This window comes from Tiliqua scincoides, chromosome 3 (genome assembly GCF_035046505.1).
Source record: "Tiliqua scincoides isolate rTilSci1 chromosome 3, rTilSci1.hap2, whole genome shotgun sequence".
In the NCBI taxonomy this organism is placed as follows: Eukaryota; Metazoa; Chordata; class Lepidosauria; order Squamata; family Scincidae; genus Tiliqua; species Tiliqua scincoides.
The window spans coordinates 186477148-186503462 of NC_089823.1; the positions used below are offsets into that span (position 1 = coordinate 186477148).

The 26315-nt window shown below is 46.2% G+C and overlaps 1 protein-coding gene across 1 annotated transcript in view; it reads right to left on the reverse strand.

The window, feature by feature from the left end:
- LOC136645227 (VPS10 domain-containing receptor SorCS3-like) overlaps positions 1-16516 on the reverse strand; it is a 554262-nt gene extending 537746 nt beyond the window's left edge. Inside the window, exon 1 of the mRNA XM_066621465.1 lies at positions 15722-16516. Coding sequence (XP_066477562.1) covers positions 15722-16516 — 795 coding nt within the window. The remainder of the gene's footprint in view (positions 1-15721) is intronic.
- Positions 16517-26315: the final 9799 nt, after the last annotated feature.

Here is a 26315-nt window from a genome sequence, read left to right on the forward strand (position 1 = left end):
TGCTCTTTCTTTGCCATAACATCCTACTAATACTTTTGTGCATTGTCTCTAAACTATACGCATTCGGTTGGTGGGTCCTGATCCACTAAACTGAGGCACCATACACATACTCATAAGAAAGGACCACTACTCCCAATTCAAATAGCAGCTTTGTGTGGAACAGTGTTGCTCATTATGTCATACATGCAGATTTTCAAAGTACACTTCCCTGCAATTTAATCAGGGGCTCCTAGTCATGCCAGCCAGCTGATGCTACCTTAGTTTCTTCTGCCTACTTCCTATCTATTCCTTTAGTTGACCCCCTTCTCACCTGCTGCACAGCACACCTGAAGTCCTGTTTGCTACAACAGAAGAAGAAGGAGCTGGACACAGACAACAGGGAACAATGGGTGGGAGAAGCCAAGGCTCTCACCTCCTGATGCAGCAGCAGATTAAATTGAATGGGAGCAATGTGGCCATTCTAGTTGAGGATGAGCTGCTCCACCTATCCCTGACACATATCCCAAGAAAACGGCGGATGCAAACATTTCTGTAACAACCTGCAAACTATTTTGTATTCGTTTGGAACCAACAGGTTGCTAGATAGAGTCATTAAAATAACACGATGCAGTCACATCACCCCCAATTGACAGCAGACAGACAAGATGAGCAGTGGGGAAAAGAAGGTGAAGATTACCACAGTGCTCAGGGTGATGTAGGAAAAGTGCCGCAGCAGTGAGGCACGAAAAGGCCAGGCTAGTAAAATTCAGGAAAGGCTTTGCAAGCGGAGGCTCATAAAGGAACATAAGAAAGAACAGCAAAACGGTTTGATACTGAGATGAGAGGCTGTTCCAAGCCTGACCACGGCAGAGGAACAAAGACTGAAGTGGAGAAAGGACAAGTGTGGGGGCGGGGGGATAGCACATGAGACTTGGTGGAGTAACAAAAGGGGAAGCAAGAGTTTATAGAAGCAAGGAAAGTGACTTGAAGAGTTGTTACTGTTACTATACTAGGACCTTGATGCCAGTACAGATGGAAAAACAGGTGCTAACTGTGAAGAGGACAACACTTGAGGTGGCACAGAGCCAAACTTTGACAGTTTTTCTTTTTAAAAACTACTTTAAAACTTGTCACTGTAAAGGAGAGCAAGACGAGTTTGCTAAGACCACAAAAGAAAAACTAACAACCAGGATGTAATGAATTTGATGAACGGGTCAGTCTTGGCGTCTGTTACACCAGGCAGCTACTGCAACAGAGCTAATAGTGTAATACAGATCCTGCCAGATTCAGGACCCATGGTTTTAACTAACCCACAGTGGTTCTGAACCCACAGTGGAGGTAGTCATGTCCAGGAACCTTTCTAAGGACCACAGAGCATCTGTTTTCCAAAACCATGTGCCTTTCTGGCACCTCTGGAGGCCTCTGTGGGCCCCAGAACACCTACAGACAGCAACCGGAGAACATCTCCGATCACATCCAGAAGTTCTATGGACTGGAACTGCCAATTTCATTATCCGTGAGTTTCAGTATCCGGGGGAGGGGGTTTCAGGAATGGGTCCCCCACAGATAGCGTGGTCCAACTGTACAGCCATGATTCCATGTACTTGCAGGAGCAAAGTCAACAGCATAACTAGGAGAACAAGGCTGACAGCCGCTCCCAAAGTGCTCCTCACAACTCCAACACCAACTTATTGACCATGGTAACAACAACATCATCATGCCATGTATGCACTGAAGGCACAATCAAGACAGGATGGCAGCTTAAGCACCACGATCACATAATTCTATCCAGAGTACTGTGCGAGAGCCAGTATGTTTAGTTATGTGGTTAAAGAGAAGCAATTTTCAATTTATGCTGGGAAAGCTCTGCAGTTTTGCCAACTCTGCAGGAGTTTGGAACACAGTGGTTGAAAATAACTGAAAAATTATTCCGGTTCAGGAGCCACAGAACCCAGAGGAGTATCCTAGAAAAACAGAAGTTACATCAAAGAGGTGAAGATCATAGAGGTCAGTATTCCATGAGAAGAAAATCACTGCTTTAGAGAGTTGGCCTTTGACCAGGAAAATCTGGGTTCAACCCTCCACTCACTATGAAGCTTCCTGGTTGACCTTGGGCCAGTCACTTTCCCTCAGTCCAACCTACCTCACAGGATTGTTGTGAGGACAAAACCCAAATCCATTTATGCCACCCTGAGCTCAACAGAAAAGGACAGGCACACCCTATCCCTTCTCAAGGTACAAGCTTGCTCCCAGGAGGCACTGGCAGCTTCTCCCATGGTCAGAAGCAGCGGTGTCACTAGGATTTGCGTCACCCAATGCGGGAGGTCTGTGCGTCACCCCATGTAGTGGGTGGGGCAACGCCCCAGGTGGGCATGGTGATGTACCACCACCCCACCCCCATTGTTTTTTTGGCTGTACCTTTTGTTCTAACACAGATATTTCAATGTGGTTTGCTTCATCGCATTCTGCATGAAAGTACGCATTGATTGATATATAACATGATGGTCTTATTCCTCCAAACTCTGATTTTAGTGATTTTGAAAACTTGTAGAGTCTCTCTCTCTCTCTCTCTCTCTCTCTCTCTCTCTCTCTCTCACACACACACACACACACCTGTATCAACTTACTAACACCTTATTGCAGCAGTTCTCAAACTTTTAGCACTGGGAACCACTTTTTAGAATGACAATCTGTCCAGGACCTATTGGAAGTGATGTCATGGCCAGAAGTGACAGCATCAAGCAAATTAAAATAAATAATTATAAAAAAATTAAATTAAAATAAAATAATTAAATAAGGGGGAGCCAGTCCTGTTCCACCAAGTGAATCTACTCTGAAGCAAGTCCCATAGGGGTCAATGGGGCTTACTCTCAGGAAAGTGTGGGTAGGATTGCAGCCTGTGAGCCCAAGCCTATGCATGTCTACTCTGAAGTAAGTCCCATAGTGGCCAATGGAGCTTACTCTGTAGTCTGCCTTCAATAGCCCCCCCAAAAAGAATCAGTGAGATCTTCAGCCCTCCCCTGTGCCCAGTTTAAAGTTCTTCTATTTCAGGCATATCAGAATAAAGACCCACCTGGCTTTGCAAGTGCAAAATAGAAAACTTTCCCCTTACCATTCAAGCCTCTTTTTTGTCGGTGGGGTTGCACTTCTGTTGCACTCCAGCTCCATCAGATCAGGACCCTTCTGGTGTCGTCACATTCCTCTTTGTCTGGCCTGACCACCAGCCAAGGCACGTCTGCCTACTCACGAGTAAATGCAACTGTGAGGCTGCTTTGCTTTCCATAGGGCTCCATTGACTGAGAGGGAGACAGCTGGGAGGGAGGAACCTCTTTCTCCTGTGTTTTTGGGGGCTGCACTCATTGGATGAGGACCATTCTGACGTTCTTGGAGCCTCTCAGCCTAGACTTTCCAAAGGACTATGGCAAGTACGCCTACTTGCGAGTAAATGCGTGATACGACTCACTTTCACTTTCCATAGGGCTCCATGCATTTTTTCCTTCCAGTTTTTTGGCCATAACTTCTGAAGGAAAGGAGCTATTTCAGTTCCAATTTTTGCACTGCACTCTGCTGGCCATTCTGCATCCAACGGTGTATGGCATGACATGGTAGCTCCTAAGCCCGCAATGTTAGCACATCCTCCCCAAGGGCATGTCACCCCCCAGCGCGTCACCTGGTGCAGCCTGCACCCCCCTAGCGACGCCAGTGATTGGAAGAGTGGCAGGCAAAACCTAGCAGCTTCCCAAGCGGAGGATTCAAAACCTGTTCTGCTCATACTGGTCATTTCCTCCAACAGATCACATGATTGACCCCACTCCAACCTTTTACTCCATATAGTCCAACAGCTTATGCAATAACTGCTCTAGTGACAAAGGGGCAATGAGTTTCCCTCTCTCATCCTCTGCTTAGCTTTACAAGAACAAGAAGTAGCTGAAACAGCTTTCAACTGAACAGCATCTCTTGGGGAGCGTGCAATCACATCAAGCCCATCTGGCATGTAACTCCGAAGCAATCAATACTTTGAAAATGAATATATACACTTAGAAAGGGCAAGAGACAGCGGCCAGGATGTCAACTGCACAATGAAGTGAAACACCTGGAGAAATGGAGGTTCTATGAGATTGTCGCATGGAATAATATTTGTAAAAATCCAGGGATGTGTGATGGGTGGGGAGGCAGGTGAGGCACTGCCTCATCTGCCTCCCCACTCACCGTACATCCCTGTAAAAATCTCATTGAAAAACTGATTTATGCTCAGCCTGCCTATCTAAACCGCCTTGAGTCTACTGAGAAAGACGGCATATAAATATTGTAATAAATATACATTATTGTAGTCCACTGTTCCAAGTTCTTTTGAAATATACATGATCCTATGTAGCATTTTGGTGCTACTCGAGGAGCAGCTTGAGATGCTGCGTTGGTGTGGCAGAGAAGCCATAGCAAGAATTAGACAACAGACACAGGTTTCAGAGAGGTTGAAAGTGCTGGAAGCACGAGCAGGAATGAAATCAAGGGAGAAGTGAAGTGCCGTCTCCCAGCTCCTAACCCAGCTTTTTATTAAGTCTCAAAACACATGATATAAGGTTACGTAGTTGGGAAATTTCCACAAGGATGCTACCTTGCTTCATACTTGCTGCCTACTAGCTAGTTCTAGCTTAACCGCAAACACATTCCTAGATATGACTTCTCCTTCACAACATCTTCTGCTCACAGGCACAGAGTTCAATGACCCAACATATTTTCAAGGTTGGTTGAGTGTGCTCAACAGCGCAGGTGTGCCTGACTGTCCTTGATGCCAAATATGCTAAGACAGCTTAGTGCCTGTGTATGTAAATACTACAATCCTAACCACACAGTCAAAGCTAAGTGGAGGAACAGTAAACTCTCCCCAGCCACTATTAATCCCAACCAATGAGTTCCAATTTAGTGTCACAAGTGTAAATTATTCAACAGAAAACTTACATGAACCATCTCCTACATCGTTGACTACAGAAGCCTGAATTCCACCTCTGAGCTAAAAGACCTTCTCTCTCTATTCAAAAACTATAAATATTTTCCACTGTCACATCCTGCATTGTTAGGGGCCTTAATTAAAAAGCACCTGCCACATATTATAGTCCATCAGGTTCCCAAACTCACCAAGGTGATCAGTAAATAGCCTCTGATTGACATTAGCAGGCGAGTAATCTCATCCAAACACTGCTAGTGGCCTCTGTAGCAATTACCACCAAGCAGAAAGAGGCAAGGAGGTGTGTGCTTCCACACCTTCCCATGCAATGAAACCATTTCCAGTCCCTTGAGCCAAAAGGTCTCAGATACACAAGGAAGAGGAAGAATTAATTACTGTTTTGATTTCTCACAAAGACCTCTGGATGCATGTGTATAATCACTTATTGTCATAGATAATTGTATGTATACAGATGCTTACAATGCATAATTAGCATAAAGAAAGGGGAGGGGAAATTGCAGAGAATCAAAGCCACAAGGGCTCAGTCCTGCCACGGCGGCATGAGAGGAACTGCAACTCAACAACAGAGAACATGTTTTGTATGCTCAACATCCCTGGTTTAGGGCCCAGTCCTAAAGTTGGCCAGCACCAGCATTGAGCCCTGGCACTGGGTGCAATAAACATGCCATAAAGCATGTTTGCAGCCTCCTCAGAGTAGGGAGCACTGGAGCTGGGCCCACACCAATCTGGTGCCAGAGGAAAGAAGATGCACTGCCACTAGGGGTGTGACAGCTGGGTGGCAGTGTGGCCTATGGAGTGGGGGGAGGGTGGCAGGATCGGCAGAGCTCTAATGCAGTGTATCCCAAACTCTGTCTCAGGTTGAAAGGCCCAAACCGGAGTCCCTAAAGCCTGCACCACAAAAATACCCAGGTTTGCCTGAAACTACTACCAGTCACTAGAAACAATGCTGAGCTGGGTGGATTTGGCTGACTCAGAATAAGGCAGCTTCAGTTGCATAAAATGACCTTTCAGCACTTTCTGAAAGATAGCAGATCAGGACTTGGACTAGCCAAACCAGTTCTAATGATGTTCAAAGGGACTTCCTTGGAAGTAGGCTTCCAATTTCCAGAGTTATACAACACATTTCAATTTTTTTGACAGACAAAACATTTCCTTTATTAGCCCATGAAGAAAAATATCATGACTCTCCTTCATCCCTATGGATATTCATATGGGGAAAATCAGAACGGATAAGGAAGCAAAGTTCTAAATTACACACACAGGATGAAGTCCAGTATCTTAAACAGCCCCCAGATGAGACACAGAAACCCATGTGCTTCCTGCACTCCATGTTTTTTTTCCAAATACTAAGCAAAAATAGCCTGCACTGATTTAACCTTCACGTGGTTTAACTTTTCTGATTCATCCTCTCAGAGCAACACTGGCATAGAACTCATATTCATGTGTACTTATCTGAGATGAATCAATTCATCTCAAATCTTTAAACATTCAGTTCCTGCACTAATTAGTATAACATTCTGGGCTGGCTCACTTGATAGAAACTGGAAGCAATCACTGTGATGATGGCTGTTGCAAAAATCACACACAACAGCTGATGTTGCAGCCGGGTTGTGTCTCTTGACCAGATCACAAGCTTGTAACAAACAGGACCCCTTAGAGAACTCAAAGGGAAACTCTGGAAAGAGGACACTCTCCATAAACAGCCTGCTGCCCTCAGAAGAGTTACAAGAAAAACATTTCAACACTTATCTTCTCAGAAATCTCTGTGTAGGTACACTGCCCCCAACAAATTCCTCACACCAACATGGAACTTGCTTTCACTCCAACAAGGGATAAAAGGATCATGTGATCCATACAAGTAACTATGAATGATGCACATATTTATTTTAAAATATTTATAATCTGCCTTTCTATTGGGTAACTAAAGAATCAAGAAAGCTGTCAATATTTAAAAGACATAAAACCACCAATAAATAGAACAGAACAAAACAAAATACAACCATAAAAGCAGCCAACCTAATGATTCGGAAAGGGCAAAAGCAAACTGGAATTAAAAAAAAGTCTTAAGCTTCTGCCAGCAGCCCAATAGGGAGGGTTCTGTTCTTAAGCCATTTCTGCCCATCGGTGCATATACACAACAAGGATCAAATGTGTACACCTGTGGGCTGGGCAGAAATGGGCTAATTTGGGAGGGGGGAATTCCATAGTTGAGGTGCAACCACATTTTTCTTATATCTCTGCCCCCCCCATACACATCCACCTCAGTACGAACAAATGCATCTGCATGGCTAACTATTTCTTTCTCTTGTAATAGCTAATGGCAGTGAGTGCATGTTCTCCCTTGGTGAATGCCAGGTACTCCAACCATTGCTCCTTCCAGTCCTGCAGCCCTTTTGTTTTTTTCAGAACTGCAGCCTTGCCACATGGGGCACAACAGTCACTTCTCACAAAAATGATTCCCATTGGGAAGGTGAAAGATGACACTCTAAAAGGCACTATGCTCTTAGTCCCAACAGGGCACTGCAGCATAGCCATCCAGGTAGCACTATTCACCCTCACACTGATCAAGAGTCTATGCTGGTGTCTATGTTCAGTTACACTCTTTGTGTTTCTCTTGGCTATCCGCTGGCAGCTTTCCAACAGGGAGAGAGGACACAGGACCTTGACAACATACTTGATCCAGATAGGTCCTTGTAGTTTTGCACATACAGCAATATAACTGGTGCAGGTGGCTCTGACACCTGCTACTCTGCTGCCTGACATACAACAAACCTTTATTAGGCATATAGTTTTACAACTAATATCTCCAAACAGTCATGTATGAAGGTATATATTAAAAGAGAGATAAGAAATAAGGGTTAAAACACACCAGTTTGCTTACACAGTTACTCCAAGTTGCTTAGAACCAGCAACTTAGCCCGCTTCAAGTTGCTCAAATGTAGAAATTTAGCAACTGGAAGGGTCACAAATTCAAATTCACCTGCCAGCAAAAGTTGTAAAGAGGTGATCTCAGAGAGACCTTTTTTGTTTCCCCGGACAATGAGGGGAGATACTGGTCTCTGAGCACCTGATTAAAAGCACAGTGCAGAACAATGTGTGGAAGAGAGTCTACCTCTCTGAGGCCACAATTGCAAAATCGTTCTTCCTTCAGGGCATTTCTAAACCTACCAAGTAGGTCATTAGAAGGCAACAAGTTGCATAGGGCTAATGTAAAAGCCCTCCTTTCAAAGGGGCACTCTAAGAAGGACAGGCCTGACATACAATTTGGAAAGGAACAAGAACTCTGCTCAAATGCATGTTGCACTGTCAGACACCAGTCAAAAAAGCTTTGCTTTGTTCATACTTGTTGTTGCTCTCTTAGCTGATAGGATCCCTTCACTCCACTCTTCTTGTTTCTTTTGTCAGCTGGCCTAAAGATGAGGCTTTGCAGGGGACATAGAAGGCATTGCTCTACTGTCAGAGCATCCATCATCCTTTCTCTCTGACTCCTTGGGCTGTAAGGGGAAGTAGGTTTCTCTAGGGCTCATAAGCAGCCTGTTCACTGCTACTATGATAAATGAGATAGGCAGCATGAACATGGCTACACTTGCAATAATAAGCAACAGGTGGCAGCAATGATGCACAAGGATATGATATATGTGCAGCTGGAAGAGCAGACTGATACAAAAGACATCCTGTGTCACATACAAGCCAAACTATTGGTCCATGCAGGACACCCTCTGATTGGGTCATGTGCTACAGTTTTCCAGTCAGCTCTGTACCTCCATTTTAGTGAGAAAGCACATTTCAGTGCTTTCATTGAAGCTTCCTCTGTGCAAGACCTGGAGTCTTGAACTGAGCTAGCATTTCATAGGCAGGCTTTGTTTCTGGTGTATGTGGTGCAGGATGCTAAATACAGCATGAGATGCTCCAAATTTGTCTTCAACATTGGCTGAGTGGTTAGAGAGCTAACCTGGAGATTGCCCATTAGTGGTTCAACACCTGCTTCTGCTCCTCCTTTTGTATCTGCCACAAGTGATTATGGACAGTCGTGCAAAAGGCAGATGTGGCTTTTCTTAGAACACTCCTGTGGATTGGGCTTGAGCCTGCTGTTCAGCCTGGGTCTGTATAGAGTAAACCACCAACAATGTTTCTTGCCTCGAGGACAGCTGGAGTTCCCTTTGCAGTTTGGCCCAGTTCCTACCTGGCAAAAAGAATACTTTCCATGGATGTGTTGCCTTGCACATACTCCTGCCTTGGTCAGGCTTGTGTGTTTATTCAACATGCCTGCCCTTTCCCCAAGGGAGCTACTTCCTTCACTGGGCCTGCTGTTGTAGTCAACAATAAATTTCTTGTTAGTATGTTTGTGTAAGTGGCATAAGAGGATTCCAGTAGTGAGTTCTGGAACTCCTGGCTCTTCTTTGCTTTTACCCCCTTACTGCCTATGCCAGAGTACCTCTTATAGTAGGAAGTGCTGTAATAACCTTTTGCCAGGGAAGGTGTGTGTATGGTGCACTGATGACATAAGGGCATCTCCCCATTCATATGCATTGATTGGCTCCTTCTGTGTGCTCTGCCCCTGTTGTCGGCATACTACACCAAAATTGGCACATGCTAGAGTTTGCCATAGGTGCTGAAGAAGTGATTGACAGAGTTACACCCCTCTGGAGTTTTGAAACTCTACATTGCTTCTCCTCACCCCCACCCCACCAGTGCTGGACCAGCATAGAATACAGAGCATATTTAAGCAAGAGCAGTTAGGTTGGAGGTTCAACCTGAGAAGATATGCATAGCAACCTCTGAGAAGATATGCATAGCACTGTGCTGTTGGGCTCCCAGAGCAGAAAGCATGACTCTAGAGCTTCCTATTTTTGCAGAGAAGTCAGTGTTGATTATACTTTTACACCTTGAGTTCTCAATGCACATTACCTTCTGGCTCCACCCAGCCACATCCACCTCTTCCAATGGTATGCATGGCAGCAGTGGCATTTGCCCAGCCCACAGCTGTGTATGAAGCCCTGTGGTCTGGGGCACCCCTCCAACAATGGTGTGAGAAGACCAATCCACAAGACACTTCTGACTCCGTGTAAAACCACCTCACAGGGAATTACTAAAACACCACAATTCTTCCTTGAAGAGGAAAAAGGTTCTACCTGCAGTGGTGCCCCCTTCTTTCCTGAAACATCAAGACATCCCATGCACAAACCCAGATCTCCTGTGCCAAGCCACCTGCTCTCAAGCACCATATACCTTGAGAATCTAGGAATTAAGCATTCAGGCTTCATCAAGAAAAGAGATCCAAATATATCTCTTAGTAACACAAAGATGCTAAATCAGTGGTGGATCTGCAAATCCACATCATTGCTATCCCACCTGTAGCCTTGGCAATGATCTGTGTAGAAGATGAAAAGCTGAATCTCTGCTCCACTGACTGATTCTGCTTCCTACATAACTCCTATTTCTCCTTTCTGGTCAAATACCAATGAACAGAAATACAGTAAAACCATCTGCTTCAAAAGGGCAGAGCATTTCTTCACCCACCTTCATGGAACAATACCACTGGAACCTAAAGGGAAAGTTTTTGTGATCCTTTAATTAATTACCAGTGGGGAGGGGGAGGCAGAGAAGAGTATATATCTATCCTGATTGCCTGGAAGCATATACAATGTGTTCTGCAAAAACACTGTATAGAAATATAGAAGCATCAGCATTTAAAGTGCTACTCAGAATACCTTCATATCAATTATTTTATCTGTTTGGAGGAAAGGGTAGCTAAATAGCTGGCTATTTTCCTCCTGCAGATTTTGAGCCAAGTTTGTAGGACTATGGGCCAAAGACTAGTTCAAACAAAACACAGTCCAAGCATCCTTAAACTAGCAGTAAAATGAAGACAGTAGCCATATGCTGTCAGTACACAGATTAACCCACAAAGGTCAGTTCTAAGGCTAATTATGATAGAGAGCCATGTGTGACTGGTAAATCAAGAAAGGTTGCTTACCTGACATGATGGGGCTGTGGAACCCATGTTTTATATGCTGAAGATCCCAGTTTCACATCCCCAGCAGAGCTGGGGAAAAACCCCTTTCTGAAACTACTGCCAGCTGCTGCCTAGATCAGGTGGAACTGATTCAGATGAACCAGTTGCCTGACTCAGAATGAGGCACCTTCCTATGACCTCCATCCAAATGACTTAGCATTATAGTTGACTGACAGTGCAATCCTATACAGGTCTACTCAGAAGTAAGCCCCATTGAGTAATGAGACTTACTTCCCAGTTAAGTATGTGTAGGATTGCAGTCTGAGTCACCTACTTTATGACAATGTATAGCTACTGTTTTCATTTCACCACTTTATGGTGCATGGCAACTACACTGCAGTATCCTGACCTATTCCCAGTTCATGCCAGAATTACTGGAAAGTCTAATCCAAATTAAATGCCTGCATAGGGTTACCAAATACAAAGTGGGTCAGAGTGCCTATACCTTTAACCACTGTACAGAAGAGGGAATTTTGGCAGGTGCAACTCAACATGGAAGTGTTTCAAAAGCTACACCTTCCAAAATTCCCTCTTCTAAACAATGGTTGAAAGTATAGGCACATTGTCCCACTTTGTATCTTATAACCCTACCTCTACACGGATACCTTTCACTCTGAGAACCATTAATTTCCTTGGATTTTTCCTTCGCTCTCAAGGACACTTCATGTGTTACTTTCCCCCTTTATAGACATCAATCTCCCTGTGGGAAAAACAGTGTCCAGTTGTAATGTACCTGAATTTGTAATGTACAAAGTGCAACTGATCTTCTGTTGCAGGTACACAGACCAGGCAGCCACTGTGGATCCTGGCATATGAAATGTGAAATGCAGCGATCAGAATTGATAGTGGGACAGTAGAGCTTTCTGGCAAAGAAGGAGCAGGTTAGGGAGCCTGGGATGACAGGAAAGGGTGTTAAGCAGGTGCTTAAAAAGGTGTTACTAGCTGCTTGAAGGAGGAAGTCAAAAAGACACAGTGGCATTTTAGAAGACACCACATGTGTCTTTTCATGCTGACCAACTCAAAACACTCTGCTACGAATCCACTACAACCTTCCTTCTTTTTAAGGTCTATATGTTCTCTCTCTCTCTCTCTCTGAAGTTATGCCCAGTGAAGCTGTGTATATTCACATTTCTATCTAATGAGCAAGGCATTTGAAGTGTACAAGCTGCATTGCATTCTGCTCCACAGCCCCCCATTGTGGTGTGTAAAAAGTAATATCTTCTGGATATAAAGGAAATTGGGGTACAAGGAAATTAGCAGGTTTAGGTTTTTGTGTGTGTATTGTATTTCTTGCCCCAGTCACAATCCCCAATCCATAGCTTCAGTTGCAAATGCTTTCTAAAAAGTTACAATTCTTTGTTCTGGTTTTTCAATTTGCTGTGTTATCCCTCTTCGCTGGTTAGTTTTTCCTACTTTTTAAAAGACATGCAATCTTGTACTTCCCCTTAGGATCACTTTTTTTAAAAAATTCACTATTATATTTTCCTCTTCCTACCAGGCAGGTTTTTAAAACTCCAGGAAAGTTCAGTACACTGAAATTAACTGTATACAAAACCATCACTTTTGCCAGTTTTTGATGCTTGCCAAAAGCAAGTGGGAGACTTGACAAGTCAAATCTTTATGAAGAGTGAGAAACTGCACATGCAACCCACATGATTAAAGTGAGAAGTGAAACACTGTCTGCGCCAGGGAGCAAAATGCATTCAACATGGTGAAGGGGCACATGTCTGGGCATACCGCTAAGACACTTATGCACTTGTATACACTGAGAAAATATGTTCGCAAGCACTATGCAGTAAGAAAATTCTTTACTCAGCGCGTGGTCGGTCTGTGGAACTCCTTGCCACAGGATGTGGTGCTGGCGTCTAGCCTAGACGCCTTTAAAAGGGGATTGGACGAGTTTCTGGAGGAAAAATCCATTATGGGGTACAAGCCATGATGTGTATGCGCAACCTCCTGATTTTAGGAATGGGTTAAGTCAGAATGCCAGATGTAGGGGAGGGCACCAGGATGAGGTCTCTTGTTATCTGGTGTGCTCCCTGGGGCATTTGGTGGGCCGCTGTGAGATACAGGAAGCTGGACTAGATGGGCCTATGGCCTGATCCAGTGGGGCTGTTCTTATGTTCTTATGTTCTTATGAAAATCTTGTGGTCATGTATATAATGGCTTAGAACTCTAATCTGAGCCAAGTCACTATTTCACTGTGCCCTGTCAGGCACAATTGCTTGACCCCCTTGTGCTACAATCAAGCCCATTGTTGAATTGGGTAGAAGCAAGGCTGCAGCAAAGAAGAAAAGACTCAGCTGGTATCTCAGATTATTTTTTCCCTGATAACACAAGAAAGCAGTGCCTTTCAGAAAGCAAGTTGAGCATTTGACTTTCCCTGCAGGTTCATAGTGTTGCCTGGCTTTTAAAAATCAAGCTAATTAATCAAGAGCTCAAGTGTGTGCATTCACCCACGAGAGACTACAAGAAAACATACATCTCTAGCTACTGGACCTCTTGTTACAGAAATAACGGAAGAATGTCAATTATTTATTAATATGCTGGCTTGCACAAACATCAGTTCCCTACTCCGTTGGTGACACACAGCTCTTTGCGCCCCAAATAACATGAGAAGCAAAATTTGCTGTAATGCACCATCTGACAACCACGAATAGTTCTTGAGCTAGCATTTCATGCATCAATAACTTCTTTAGACTTGTATCCAAATAAAGATGGTCATTTTTGGGAAACCACTACTGTAAAAAATAAAATCTTTATTTCCCCAAAATGACAGGAGCATTTGGAACTCACTTAATAAGCAATCAAAATAAGTATTGAAAATCCATGCCAGTGACTTGCCCTCTGGGCAGAAACTGAGCACTGTATGCTTAAGACAAGAAAACAGAGCCAGCAGATTTCACTCTACTGACCAAAGCTGTTGGAAATGAGGATTCTGTAATGCGGAGATATGACAAGCCTTCCCAGCATTGGGGTCTTCATTTATTCTAAGTCACTGTGAGTTCCACAGCATGGCATGATCAGGAGTAGCATGCATTTACATCAACTGTCCACACTGCTAACTAAAAGGTGATCATGGGGAAAAGTTTCCCATCATAAAGCAATGACCAAAACATGGACATGGTGTTTGCACCTGGCAACATAGAAGGATAGACCAGACATGAAAGGTTTGGGCCCCAGATGACCAGTAAAATCCAGGGAGGAAAAGATAATCAGAACTGGTAGGTAGGAAAGGGCATTTTCAGAAATGGCATTGTGTCCTTAATTGTTCTGTGCCCAATTACAGTGTATGTAAAAATAAAGGGGGTGATCATAATGAGAACATTTGCACCAATAGGATGTCCCCAAGTCTCTAAAGAAGCACTTGCCTGTTCCAGCCTGTTATGACGGAGCGGGCTGACAGCATTTCTGACATCAAGTAAACACAGAGCAGAAAGTCCTCCTTACAAGGAGGTCCTGGGAGCATTACGAAGGGGGGAGATGCTAGCCAGCTAAGTGTTCCTAAGCTCACAATGTCCCTTTCATTGCTCTGCCCAACAGACACACTGCCTCAAAGACAGCAGCAACATCCAGCACAGCTATTCAGAAGAAGGCTTCAAGGGCGCCACCTTTTGATAAGACTGAATCCAGCAAAAAAAAAAAAAAAAAAAAGGAAAGAAAAAGAAAATAGAGCCTCGTTTCATTGCATCCAATACCAAAGTTTCAGAGATGCAGCTCTACCCGTGGGGTTGGCTGGCTGGCTCTCTCTCCAATCTGTCCTTTATTGACTGCAAAGAAAAAACTTGAACTGCCATTGATTTGCCAGAATTTTTACAAGACGGATAGGGCTTCCCTCCTCCTCCTCCTCCTCCTCCTTCTCTCTCGCCCTATAGTAGCACAGAGGGAGGGTGCGTGCGTGTTTCTGCTTCTCCCACCGCTTAATCATGAATCAAGCCCCGGCCCCCCAACGACAAACCCCCATCCCCGCCTCTCTCTCCATCTCCCACCCCAGCATTAGTCATTTTCCCACATAGATCCACTGAAGCCTTTCCAGGTACGTATTACGTACGGAAAACGAGGGGAAGAGAGAGAGAGAGAGAGAGAGAGAGACGATCGACTGTATAACTGCCTTCTAAGCCGTGCAAAGAGAATCATTCCCTGTACAGACGGAAAGGGGGAGTTTACAAAAGAGACAAAGGGGGGCGAAGGCGGCAGCCCCAACCCCCACTGATGCCAGCCGTCTGATCCAACTTTCCTCCAGCAGCCCCTACTCCAGGTTTACTAGCGCCCATAAAACAGAGGAGCAGCGGGGCTCTCTCTCCCTCTGTGGCATCCTGAGCCTCAGCCTCCCCGCCAGCCACTCCAGGATGAAAAGGGCTTGGGCGAGCTCGCGATCGGAGCTGGCTGGCTGAGGCTACAATCCTATACACACTTTCCTGGGAGTAAGTCCCACTGAATGCAGTGGAACGTACTTCTGAGTAAACATGCATCGGATCGTACTGTGAGGCGCATTTCCTACTCCTAATCATGTTTTTTCCCCCACCAGACCAAAACTTTTTTTACCCCCTTAAGCTAAGAACGAGAGTAGCGGAACCTGAGCTCTATCCCAGGCATGTCTACTCAGAAGTAAGTCCCATTAGAATCCGTGGCGCTTACTCTAAGTGTGGCTCTTATTTACTCCCAGTTAAGTAAGCCCCTCCCTGCACAGTGGGGCTTTGCTGGGGGGGAGCGCGCCCACCTCCCACCCCAACCCCCTGGCGAGCCCCTTCTGGACTCACGCTGCTGTTGTAGCCGGACCAGTGCACCATGGCCTGGTTGTGAGCCGAGTCTCCGGTCAGGGCAAAGGTGGTGCCGGTCAACTTCAGCTCCTCGCCGCTCCGCAGCCTGCCCAGCGTCCGCCCTTCCTCCCTGGAGCCCCTGCCTTGCGCTCGGGTCGCTCTGGGGCCATCCATGGAGGGGACGCCCCCCCAGCCGCCGCCTCCGTCCGCCCCGAAAGGCTGGGGCTCCTCGCCGCTGCTCCTCCTCGCCCGGGGCGCACCAGGCTGCCGGCCAGGAGAGGCTCCTTCCTCCCGGGCACCTCCGGGCATCTCCTCCCAGCCGAGCGCAGAGGAGCCTCCGCTGCTGCCGCTCGCCTTCCCCAGCTGTTGGACGAACCCTCCGGGCTGGGGGCTCCTACGCGCCCTCCCGGTGCCTGCAGGCGGTGCCCAGGTGCCAACCCCCTCCGTCCCCCGGCCCCGATCCTCTCGGCGCTCCTCCACCGCCGAGGCGCCGCCGTCCCCCTCCTCGTCCTCCTCGCCCCCATCCTCCCAGCCTCCACCGGGCAGGGCTTCGTCCCCTTCTTGGCCGCCACTTGGCCCGGGAGACGCTCCCCGAGGAACCTCCAGCGGCGGCGGCGGCTGCTGCTGCGGCAGCTTCGCCCGGAGAGGTGCGGGAGGCGACGAAGCGGCGGCAAAGCAAGCCCGGCAAGTGATCTCAGCGCCGACCAGAGACCAGCAAGTGGCCAGCAAGAGCCATGTCGAGGGGATCCAAGCGAGGGAGCAGCCAGAGGACCTGCCGGCAGCCCCCCTCTCCATGCCTTGCAGAGAGAGATAGAGAGCGAGTTGGAGGGCTGGGCGGGGGTCCTTCCTCGGAAGAGGGAGGGGAGAGGCTGCTGGAGCCTAGTGAGTCGGCAGCCAAAGGTCTCCTCTTGCACCTGGTCCTCAAGCCTCGCAGATGATGAGCAGCTCGAACATCCACCAGCACCAAACTCCTGGAGTTGGATCCCCCTCCTGGCACTGCTGCTGGATCGCCCTTCTCTCTCCCCCTCTTTCTTTCTCTTTCTTTTTTCTTTCTTTCCTTCCTTCTTTCTTTTTTTTTAACGCTTTTCAGTGAAACTGTTCACGTCCGAGGATTTGATCAAGTAAGAGGCGAGCACCACCAAGGGGAGGAGCTGCTGCGCCCCAGCCAAGCGCCGCCGTGGAAGTAGCATAGACCAGCCATTCACCGACCACGCTGCACTTCCAGAGGAATCCGAAGTGGGGTGTGTGTCGAGCGAGCGAGCGCACGCGCGCCTGGGGGGTGTCTCGGTGTTCACCCAGCAAGAACGGACTACACGGGCGTGCGTGGGCACGAAAACAACAACAGCTACAGAGATGCGGAGGAGGACCCACCGAGGGTTTTCTCCTCGCTCGCATGGTAGCTGGATGAAGTGGCGTCACTAGGGTTCGCGTCACCCGGTGGGGGATGCCAGCGTGTTACCCCCCCCATGCAGTGGGTGGGGCAACACCCCAGGTGGTGGGTGTGGTGATGTAACACCACTCCGCCCCCACTGGTTTTGGGGCTGTACCTTTTGATAGAACAAAGACAACACATTCTGCATGAAATTATGCATTGATTGATATATAACGTAACATGATGGTATTATTCCTCCAAACTGTGATTTTGGTCACTAGTGGTGCCACCACCCCCACCCCCTAGGGTGTCAACTTATTAACACCTTATTGCAGCAGTTCTCAAACTTTTAGCACTGGGACCCACTTTTTCGAATGACAATCTGTCCAAGACCCACCAGAAGTGATGTCATGGTGGAAGTGACATCATCAGGCAAATTAAAATAAATAAGTATAAATAATTAAAGTAAAACAAATAAGTAGAAGCCAGCCCTGTTCCACCAAGTGAATTTCCTCTGTAGCCTGCCTGCAATAACACCCCCCCCCCCTCCAAAATCAGTAAAGTTTTCAGCCCTACCCAGTGCCCAGTTCAATTTAAGAACTTCTGTTTAAACCAGATCACTGTCAGGATCCACCTGGCTTCGCAAGTCTCAGAAAGGTTCGCCTTATCAGCCTCTGTTTTGATCCTAAGAACATAAGAACAGCCCCACTGGATCAGGCCATAGGCTCATCTAGTCCAGCTTCCTATATCTCACAGCGGCCCACCAAATGCCCCAGGGAGCACACCAGATAACAAGAGACCTCATCCTGGTGCCCTCCCTTGCATCTGGCATTCTGACATAACCCATTTCTAAAATCAGGAGGTTGCGCATACACATCATGGCTTGTACCCCGTAATGGATTTTTCCTCCAGAAACTTGTCCAATCCCCTTTTAAAGGCGTCTAGGCTAGACGCCACCACCACATCCTGTGGCAAGGAGTTCCACAGACTGACCACACCCTGAGTAAAGAAATATTTCCTTTTGTCTGTTCTAACCCGCCCAACACTCAACTTTAGTGGACGTCCCCTGGTTCTGGTATTATGTGAGAGTGTAAAGAGCATCTCCCTATCCACTCTGTCCATCCCCTGCATAATTTTGTATGTCTCAATCATGTCCCCCCTCAAGCGTCTCTTTTCTAGGCTGAAGAGGCCCAAACGCAGTTGCCTTTCCTCATAAGGAAAGTGCCCCAGCCACGTAATCATCTTAGTCGCTCTCTTTTGCACCTTTTCCATTTCCACTATGTCTTTTTTGAGATGTGGCAACCAGAACTGGACACAATACTCCAGGTGTGGCCTAAGCATTGATTTGTACAACAGCATTATAATATTAGCCGTTTTGTTCTCAATACCCTTCCTAATGATCCCAAGCATAGAATTGGCCCTCTTCACTGCCACCGCACATTGGGTCGACACTTTCATCGACTTGACCACCACCATCCTTTTTAGTGGGGGAGGGAGGCTGCCTTCTGGAGCACTTGTTTAGCTGCAGGTGCATAGGATCAGGACCATTCTGATAGCCTTGCACTTTCCTTCACCAGATCTTCCACACCAGCCAAGGCACGTTTGCTTACTCGTGAGTAAACACGACCATGAGGCTTTGTTTCACTTTCCATAGGCTCAGTACATTGGTCTGCTTGGAGAGAGGGACTTCCTTCTCAGGTGTTTTGGGGGCTGCATTCATTGGTTCAGGACCATTCTGGTGTCATTGGATTCCTCTCAGCCTGTCCTTTCCTGAACTAAGGCACGTTCACCTACTCGCGAGTAAACGCGCTATACAGCTCACTTTCACTTTCCATAGGGATCAATCTATGCATTTTTTTGTTCTCCAGTTCTTTGGCCATAACTTTTGATAGAAAGGAGATATTTCACTCTGGTTTTTTGCATTGCATTCCGCTCAAAATTTCGCATTCAATGGTATATAATATGATGGGGTTATTCCTAACCACCACGATTTTAGCATGTCACCCCCCTAGTGCACGTCACCCCCCCTGCACGTCACCCGGTGCGGTCCGCACCCCCCTAGCGACACCACTGGCTAGGTGTAAACAGAAGCCCCCACCTGGCGCGAAAGGTTTCCCAGGGCTTCTCCTCAAAAAAGGATCCAGCTGTATCTGCCTGGCTTGGAGCCCAAACCTAGGCATGTCTGCTCAGAAGTCCCATTAGTCAATGGAGCTTACTCCCAGGAAAGTGTGGATAGGATTGCAGCCTGATAACACAATCATATGCATGTCTACTCAGAAGTAGGTCCTATTTTAGTCAGTGGAGCTTGCTCCCAGGTAAGTGTGCAGAGAATGGCAGCCTGTGAGCCCATTCCTATGCATTTCTATGCAGAAGTAAGTCCCATTATAGTCAATGGGGCTTATTCCCGGGATAGTATGGATAGGCTTGCAGTCTTAGAGCCAGTCCTATGCATGTCTACTCAGAAGTAAGTACCATTATAGTCAATGGGGCTTCCTCCTAGGAGAATGTGAATAGGATTGTTCAGAATTTGTGTGTGAGAAAGAGGCAAGCAGACTGGGGGAGGGGGGGAGTGATTCTTCACCTGGTTTTTTGTTAGCGTTGGCTGGAAAGCCCGGCCGATTTCAATGGGATTGACTTCGACTGCACAGAAACGTGATTCTGGACTCCTTGCGAGTCGGCGATGTCGTGACAATGGAAAGAGGTCTGAATATTTCTCTTGTGCCTCCTCCTTAGTGACAGTCACGCACCCCCTTTGTTCGTATTCCTATCCTAATCATGATCCCACGGAAGTCACGTTGAGGACAGTGGGTTTGGCCAAGTAAGTTTGCAAGCATTGTTTGCACCCCTTCAGTGGCGGTCACTGAAGTGAGCTGCAAGTAAGACTGCAGGTCCTAAGCATGCCAACTCGGGAGCAAAGCTACAGTGGGGCTTCTTTCCATGCATAGGACTGGGGGGAATACACAACTGACATTCAGCCCAGTCCTATGCAGGTCTACTCAGAATCAAGTCCCATTGAGTACAATGGGACATACTCCCAGGTAAGTGGGTGTATAGGATTACAGCCCTTTTCTTTCCATTGTACACGAACTCCAAGCAATCAAGAAGCTCCATCATATCCATATACTTCCCCAGGAGTGAATTCCATTGAACTCAATGGAGCTTTTTACTGGAGGGTTGGAGCCCAGCTCTACTCAGAAGTAAGTCCCATTAGAGTCAATGGGGCTTACTCCCAGGAAAGTGGGACCAGGATTGCAGTCTGTCTCTTACCTATGGCTTTGCAAGTGACAAATGAGATGAGAAGACTGTTTCACGGACTTCTGTGGGTAGACAAACGCTATCAAAAGGATGGTCGAAGACGGAACGGAGTAGGAGAGAACAAGTGAACCCCCCTCGATCTCCGGGGAGAGGGGCTGGGGAGGCTCTTGGCAGACGCCAAGCCCTGCACTTGTTCGGAGTCTCCACCCTCCAGAGGGCTCCCAATAGGCGAGCGAGGCGCCCCCGGGAAAGTCCCCGGGCTTCTTTGGCATCGCGCCTTCAACAGCTTCTCCGACTGCGTGGGCAGCCCCTGGGGATCTCCCCTGCCCGACTCCAAGCTGCGCCTGGCTCCGGTGGGAGAAAAAGAGAACCTGGCTGGCCGCCTTTCAGTTTACAACCTGCACCCTTGCCTGGGCGCGTCCACACACACGTTAGAGGCGTTGGCTGCCATCCTGGTCACACTTTCCTGGGAGTAAACCCCATTGGCGCTAATGGGACTTACTTCTGAGTAGACATGGATAGGATTGGGCTCATAGGTTGCCATCCTGTCCACACTTTCCTGGGAGTAAGCCCCATTGACTGTAATGGAAGTTACTTCTGAGTAGACATGCATAGGCTTGGACTCACTCTCTGATCGGGCAATAGTGTGACGTCTCCACTCCTTCCTGGCTCGTTTTGCCTTCCAGCAAGTCCCAAGAAGATCTACAATAGGGATTAATTGTCCAGACCTGCTGGCTGTCCAGTCCTTCATTCACTCCTCCAGCCCCTCTCCTCCATAGACCCGTCTAACCTGGCCTCCCCATCCCAGGGACAGCAACCCTAAATATCCAGGGGTCCTCCTGGGGCAAACAGTGGTGAAGGACATCATCCTCATGCCCTGCCTGTGAACTTAAAGGAGCATCTCTTTGGTACAGATTCTCACAGCCCTCCCTTCATGTCCTGCCTGTGAACTTATAGCAGCATTACTTTGACCCAAATTCCCCCAGCCCCCCCCCCTTCATTTCCCCCTAGATTACCACCATAATTCATTCCTTCCCAGGTCTGGCATAAGAGTTAGCCGGATCAGGCACTGATAGAGACCATACCACTTGGGTCTATCTGGTTAGAGCAATCTCTGAAACTTCAGTACCACCAGCAGAGGTATTGCCCAGTCTGCCATCAGAAAATGGGTAAGGAGCATAACTGCTTCCCTCTCACTACCACCAAATTAATTATCCTAGTGCCACCAGTTGATTAATTTATTCTCCCAGTGCCCCTCCTGCTTATAAATATTTTGATTTTTGCTATTTTAAAAAGATGAGGGAATCCCTGAATCCCCACTATTCCTAAGTAAATTGAAATAGGATACACTCTCCCTGTTTATTCCTGCCTCCATCCTTCTTTTTCTCTGTTGTCTCCCATGTGTCAGCAATTTTCAGTCTTTTTAATTTCACAGCACACTGAGAAGGTGTTAAAATTGCCAAGGCACATCATCGATTGACAATTGCACTGCACTGCACTGCACAAGCACTGCACTGCACTGCACTGCACAAGTAACACTGCACTGACTTAGGGGGCTCACATCCCCAATGGCCCTATTAATCAATGACCCACCTCAAGTCTTGTGGAGGGCACACCTGTGAACCATTTGCAGCACAGTGGTTGAAAATTGCTGATCTAGATTGTAAACCTCTCAGGGCAGAGTCTTTTCTGTGCAAAGCACCTGCCTCTGCACATAAGAATTGGTCCCCATGTTGTCAATTTTTTCTACAGAATACCCAAATTAGGATTTGCCCCAAGCAGAGAGCTAGATGGGTGGTGGTTGCCGAACACAGAGTAAGTTTAGGAAGTCAAAGAAGAATATTTTCAGCTGGGAATGATGCCTTGCATGGGAGCAAAGGGATCATTTTAATAAGGCTATAATTCATTCTTACGGAATTTCAAGACCTCTTTGCAGTCCTTCCAATGAATACATTGCAGTAAAATCCCCATTACTATACATGTTTAAACAGAAGTAACTTCCACTATATTCGTAGTGCTTACTTCCAGGAAAGTGTGCCTAGGATTGCAGCATTAGTTGCAATCTGTAGTGCGCAACTTGGAGCACTGCAAATGTCCTAGGGAGATCCAGGTGTCTTCTTTGGAGCACCTTCAACATTCATAACAGGACACAGTCATGTGCATGGTACACAATGGGCTGGTCTGAAGCTACTGTCTTTTCAATCATGTAGTCCAGTGGTTCGCAAACTTTTAGCTCTGGGACCCACTTTTTAGAATGAGAATCTGTCAGGACCCATCAAAAGTGATGTCATACCAGAAGTGACATCATCAAGCAGGAAAATTTTTAACAATCCTGGGCTGCAACCCTACCCACACTTACCCAGGAGTAAGTTCCATTTAATAAAAACATATACATCGTAGCCTGTTCAAAGTACAGATCTGCACTCACATACCATGGTAGCATCAAGCTTAATTTATTAAAAATAAAATATTGAAATGAATGGGAACCCACCTGAAATCGTCTTGCAACCCACTTAGTGGGTCCCAACTCACAGTTTGAGAAACACTGATGTAGTCAAATGGAGAAAAAAAAAAGTCTCAAGCACACTTTGGAGGTTGGAATCATTAAAAGACTTTATTTTCCCAAATTAGAGGCACCTGAAGGAGCATTCATACATGCATATGGTCATCACTCAATGCTTGCCGCATCAGTTAATAAACTGCATGTCTGAAATAGTGGCCACAGATAGAACATTCATATAGCCTGCCTGATATTACCTCAGACATAATAAATCCGAGGAAGCAATTCAGACATTTAGCTTTGAGTAAATGAGACCTGCTTCACAGGTTCTCTCTGAAGCAATGTAATTCCTGTTTTCTTGTGGCTGCTCCCACACCGTTCCTGGTAATATATATGATTTCTGCCCATACACTTAAGGTGAATCATGTGGTTACATTTCACACTATGCAAGTCTGATGTGGTTAGTAATGGTGTAGTCTGATCAAATGGGCAGAAATGTATTAATTAAAAGTTTTACATTCAATGCTTCCTTCCCCCCCCCCCCCCCAACCAGGAAGGTGCTCAAGACAGCTTCCAATAGACTAAAACATGATAAAATACACTGGGCGGAAAAAATGAAAACCACACAGAAACAATAACAGCAGCCAAACCACCAATGAGGACAACATCAACACCACCCCAGGTCAAAGATTACACAGAACAAGAAAGCATCAGAACAAAGTTAGAGATGGAACTACCCTTCCTGCAAGAGGAAGCTCTACAACTTGGGTACCACTACAGAGAAGGCATTCTCTCAGATCACCCATCAAGTGATCTTCTGCAAGCAGCAGAACACACACAGAAAGGCCCCCCCAGATCACCAGGTAGAGCCAGGTCCAGAAATATTCTCAAATTCCAGATTGGCTTCTCTAAAGGGAGTGTAAGCCCCTCCAGAAGCAGCTGACAATCCATAACCTGAATTGCAGGACTCCTACCCAGTAACACCTGACTTGTCCAGATTTCATTGTGGTTTGTTTGCCTTCATCCAGCCCACTACCAATGTCAGAGAGCGATTTGGAACTTTCGCTGCCTCCCTATTGCCAGATAGAATCTAGATATAGAGCTGGGTGTCATTCACATATGGTTGGCACACAATTCCATACTCCCTGATGATTTCTCCCAGTTGTTTAATGAAAGATGTTAAGTAATATGGGGGGCAAGATCAAACACTATGGGATCCCAAAGACCGATGACTACAGCATCAAGTTGAACACCCTAGTATCACCTTCTAGAATCCACCCATGAGGAAAGACTGGAGCCACTGCACAAAAATTCCCCCAAGTCCCACCCCAGCCAGAAGGATACCGTAGTTGATGGTGTCAAACACCCCCATGAGCTGCAGCAGAACCGACAAGGACTCACTACCCCGTCTATGTCATTTGCTATAGATCATCAGCTAAGATAACCAAGGCTGTTTTCATCTCAAACTCTGGATGGAAGCTGGTCTGAAATGGGTCCAGACAATCAGTTTCACTCAGGAATTTCTGGTATTGGGTAGCCATCATTCACTCAAGCAACATTCCCCAAGTTGAGTTTGAGACCAGCTGGTAATTATTCAATGTGGTGGAATCCAGAGAGGGCTTCTTGAGGAAGGCAGGCATTACACACTTCCCTAGAGAGAGACCATCACCATAAGGCAGGAAGGTGCTACACACTCCCCTAGATTGAGAGAGATTCAGTTATGACAGGAACAGTCTGCCTTGTGCCTTTGTGGGATCTCCTTCACTAGACGTTTTCAAGCAGGGGCTAGATAGTCACCTCCTGTCAGGGACACTGTAGCAGTTGCATGCACTGAGCAGAGGGTTCACCTAGATGATCACCAGAATACCTTCCATCTCTAATGTTCTGTGATTCTATTAGAAGTGGGCAAAAGGAGAAGGGACTGACAGAGCAGGTATAATGAGCCTCAGTGGTTCTGCAAAACATTTGCTTAAGCTAAACAGTCTGTATTTTGGATGAAGCTATAAAAGTACAACATATACGGTATACTTACACATGAACACACACACACATATATATATATATAAGTATTTTGACTGATGAGGCTTAATGTGCAGCATATCAATACAAAAGAGATAGAATCTTATCACAAGGTATGTCCACAAGGTGGGTGCATGTGTGGAATTGGCACTGGTGGTCTTTTCATTAGCTTTGGTGCTTATATGCAAATATTAACTGAGTACAGATGTTTACAATATGAATCATGTACCTCCAGTAATTTTTTTAAAGCTGAAACTGAAGAAAAAGTACTGAATTCTAAACTTGCTGTTAATGTTATTTGTCTGAGCAGTGGAAGTGACAACTATGAAATGCTTAGATGGCCATGGATTTGTAACAATATATTTCCAAGAATAGCAATTGATTAATCCTGCACAATATCCATTTCAACCAACCCTAATCCCTGCAATGATCCTTGGTATAATCTAGTTTAATCCCTTACAGGCTGCAAATATCCAGTAAATGGTGATACATTCCATTGGATCAAGGGGATTTTTAATTGATCTTTCTATTGAGGTAAGGTAGAGGCACCAGATACTAATATAGATATATACCAAGTCTTATGAGCACATGAACATAAAGGTCAAAAGGAGACAGAACGAAAATCAGAACCAAAAATTCAAGATAGTGAGGGGTAGGGGGAGGAAAATGATAAAGAAACCAAGGAGGAAAGGGAAACAGAAAAGGAGTCAAAAGTGAATGTAACTAACCAACCATTTACAACTCATAACCCATTTTACAGTACCGTTGCTGTATTCTGACAAGGGTTACCAAAACTTTAAGTACAAGTGTCTTGTGCCTTTAAGAGGGCCGGGGAAACAAGATCCAAAGAGGGCATTTTCAGAGATAGTTTAGGCCCTAAGGGAAGAAAAAAGCTCATAAATCCTTTTGTCTCCTCATCCCACTTATTTTCATCCTGGGGCTGATAGCAGGGCTTAATGCAACCTAAGATTTAGCAGAGGCAAACCTGGAACCTTTCCAAGGGTTGTATGCTGGAATATGTGGAGGATGTATAAAATGCCTTTCCACCCACCAGCCCAGCCAGGGAACAGTGCTTTCCAAGCAGATAACAATATGCACAAGTCTCAGTCTAGACTTGAGTAATGATTGAGCAAGGGAACTGCTGCTTATATAGAAGGAATATAGCTGGGAGCAAGGTTACATATGTATGGGAAATCAATTTCTGGACTTGATTGCAGGTCACTGGCTCAGCAACTTTGCCAGAAGGTTGAGTGTCCCCAATGGCAACTGTCTGGTTATCTTTGGATTAAACCTCCCACCTCTGGTTTTGAACCCCGCTGGAAAAATGGATGAAGCTGGGGATCTGACTAACCTGGATTAAGGATCCACTACAGCAGTGGTTCTCACACATTTAGCACCGGGACCCACTTTTTAGAATGAGAATGTGTTGGGACCCACCAGAAATGATG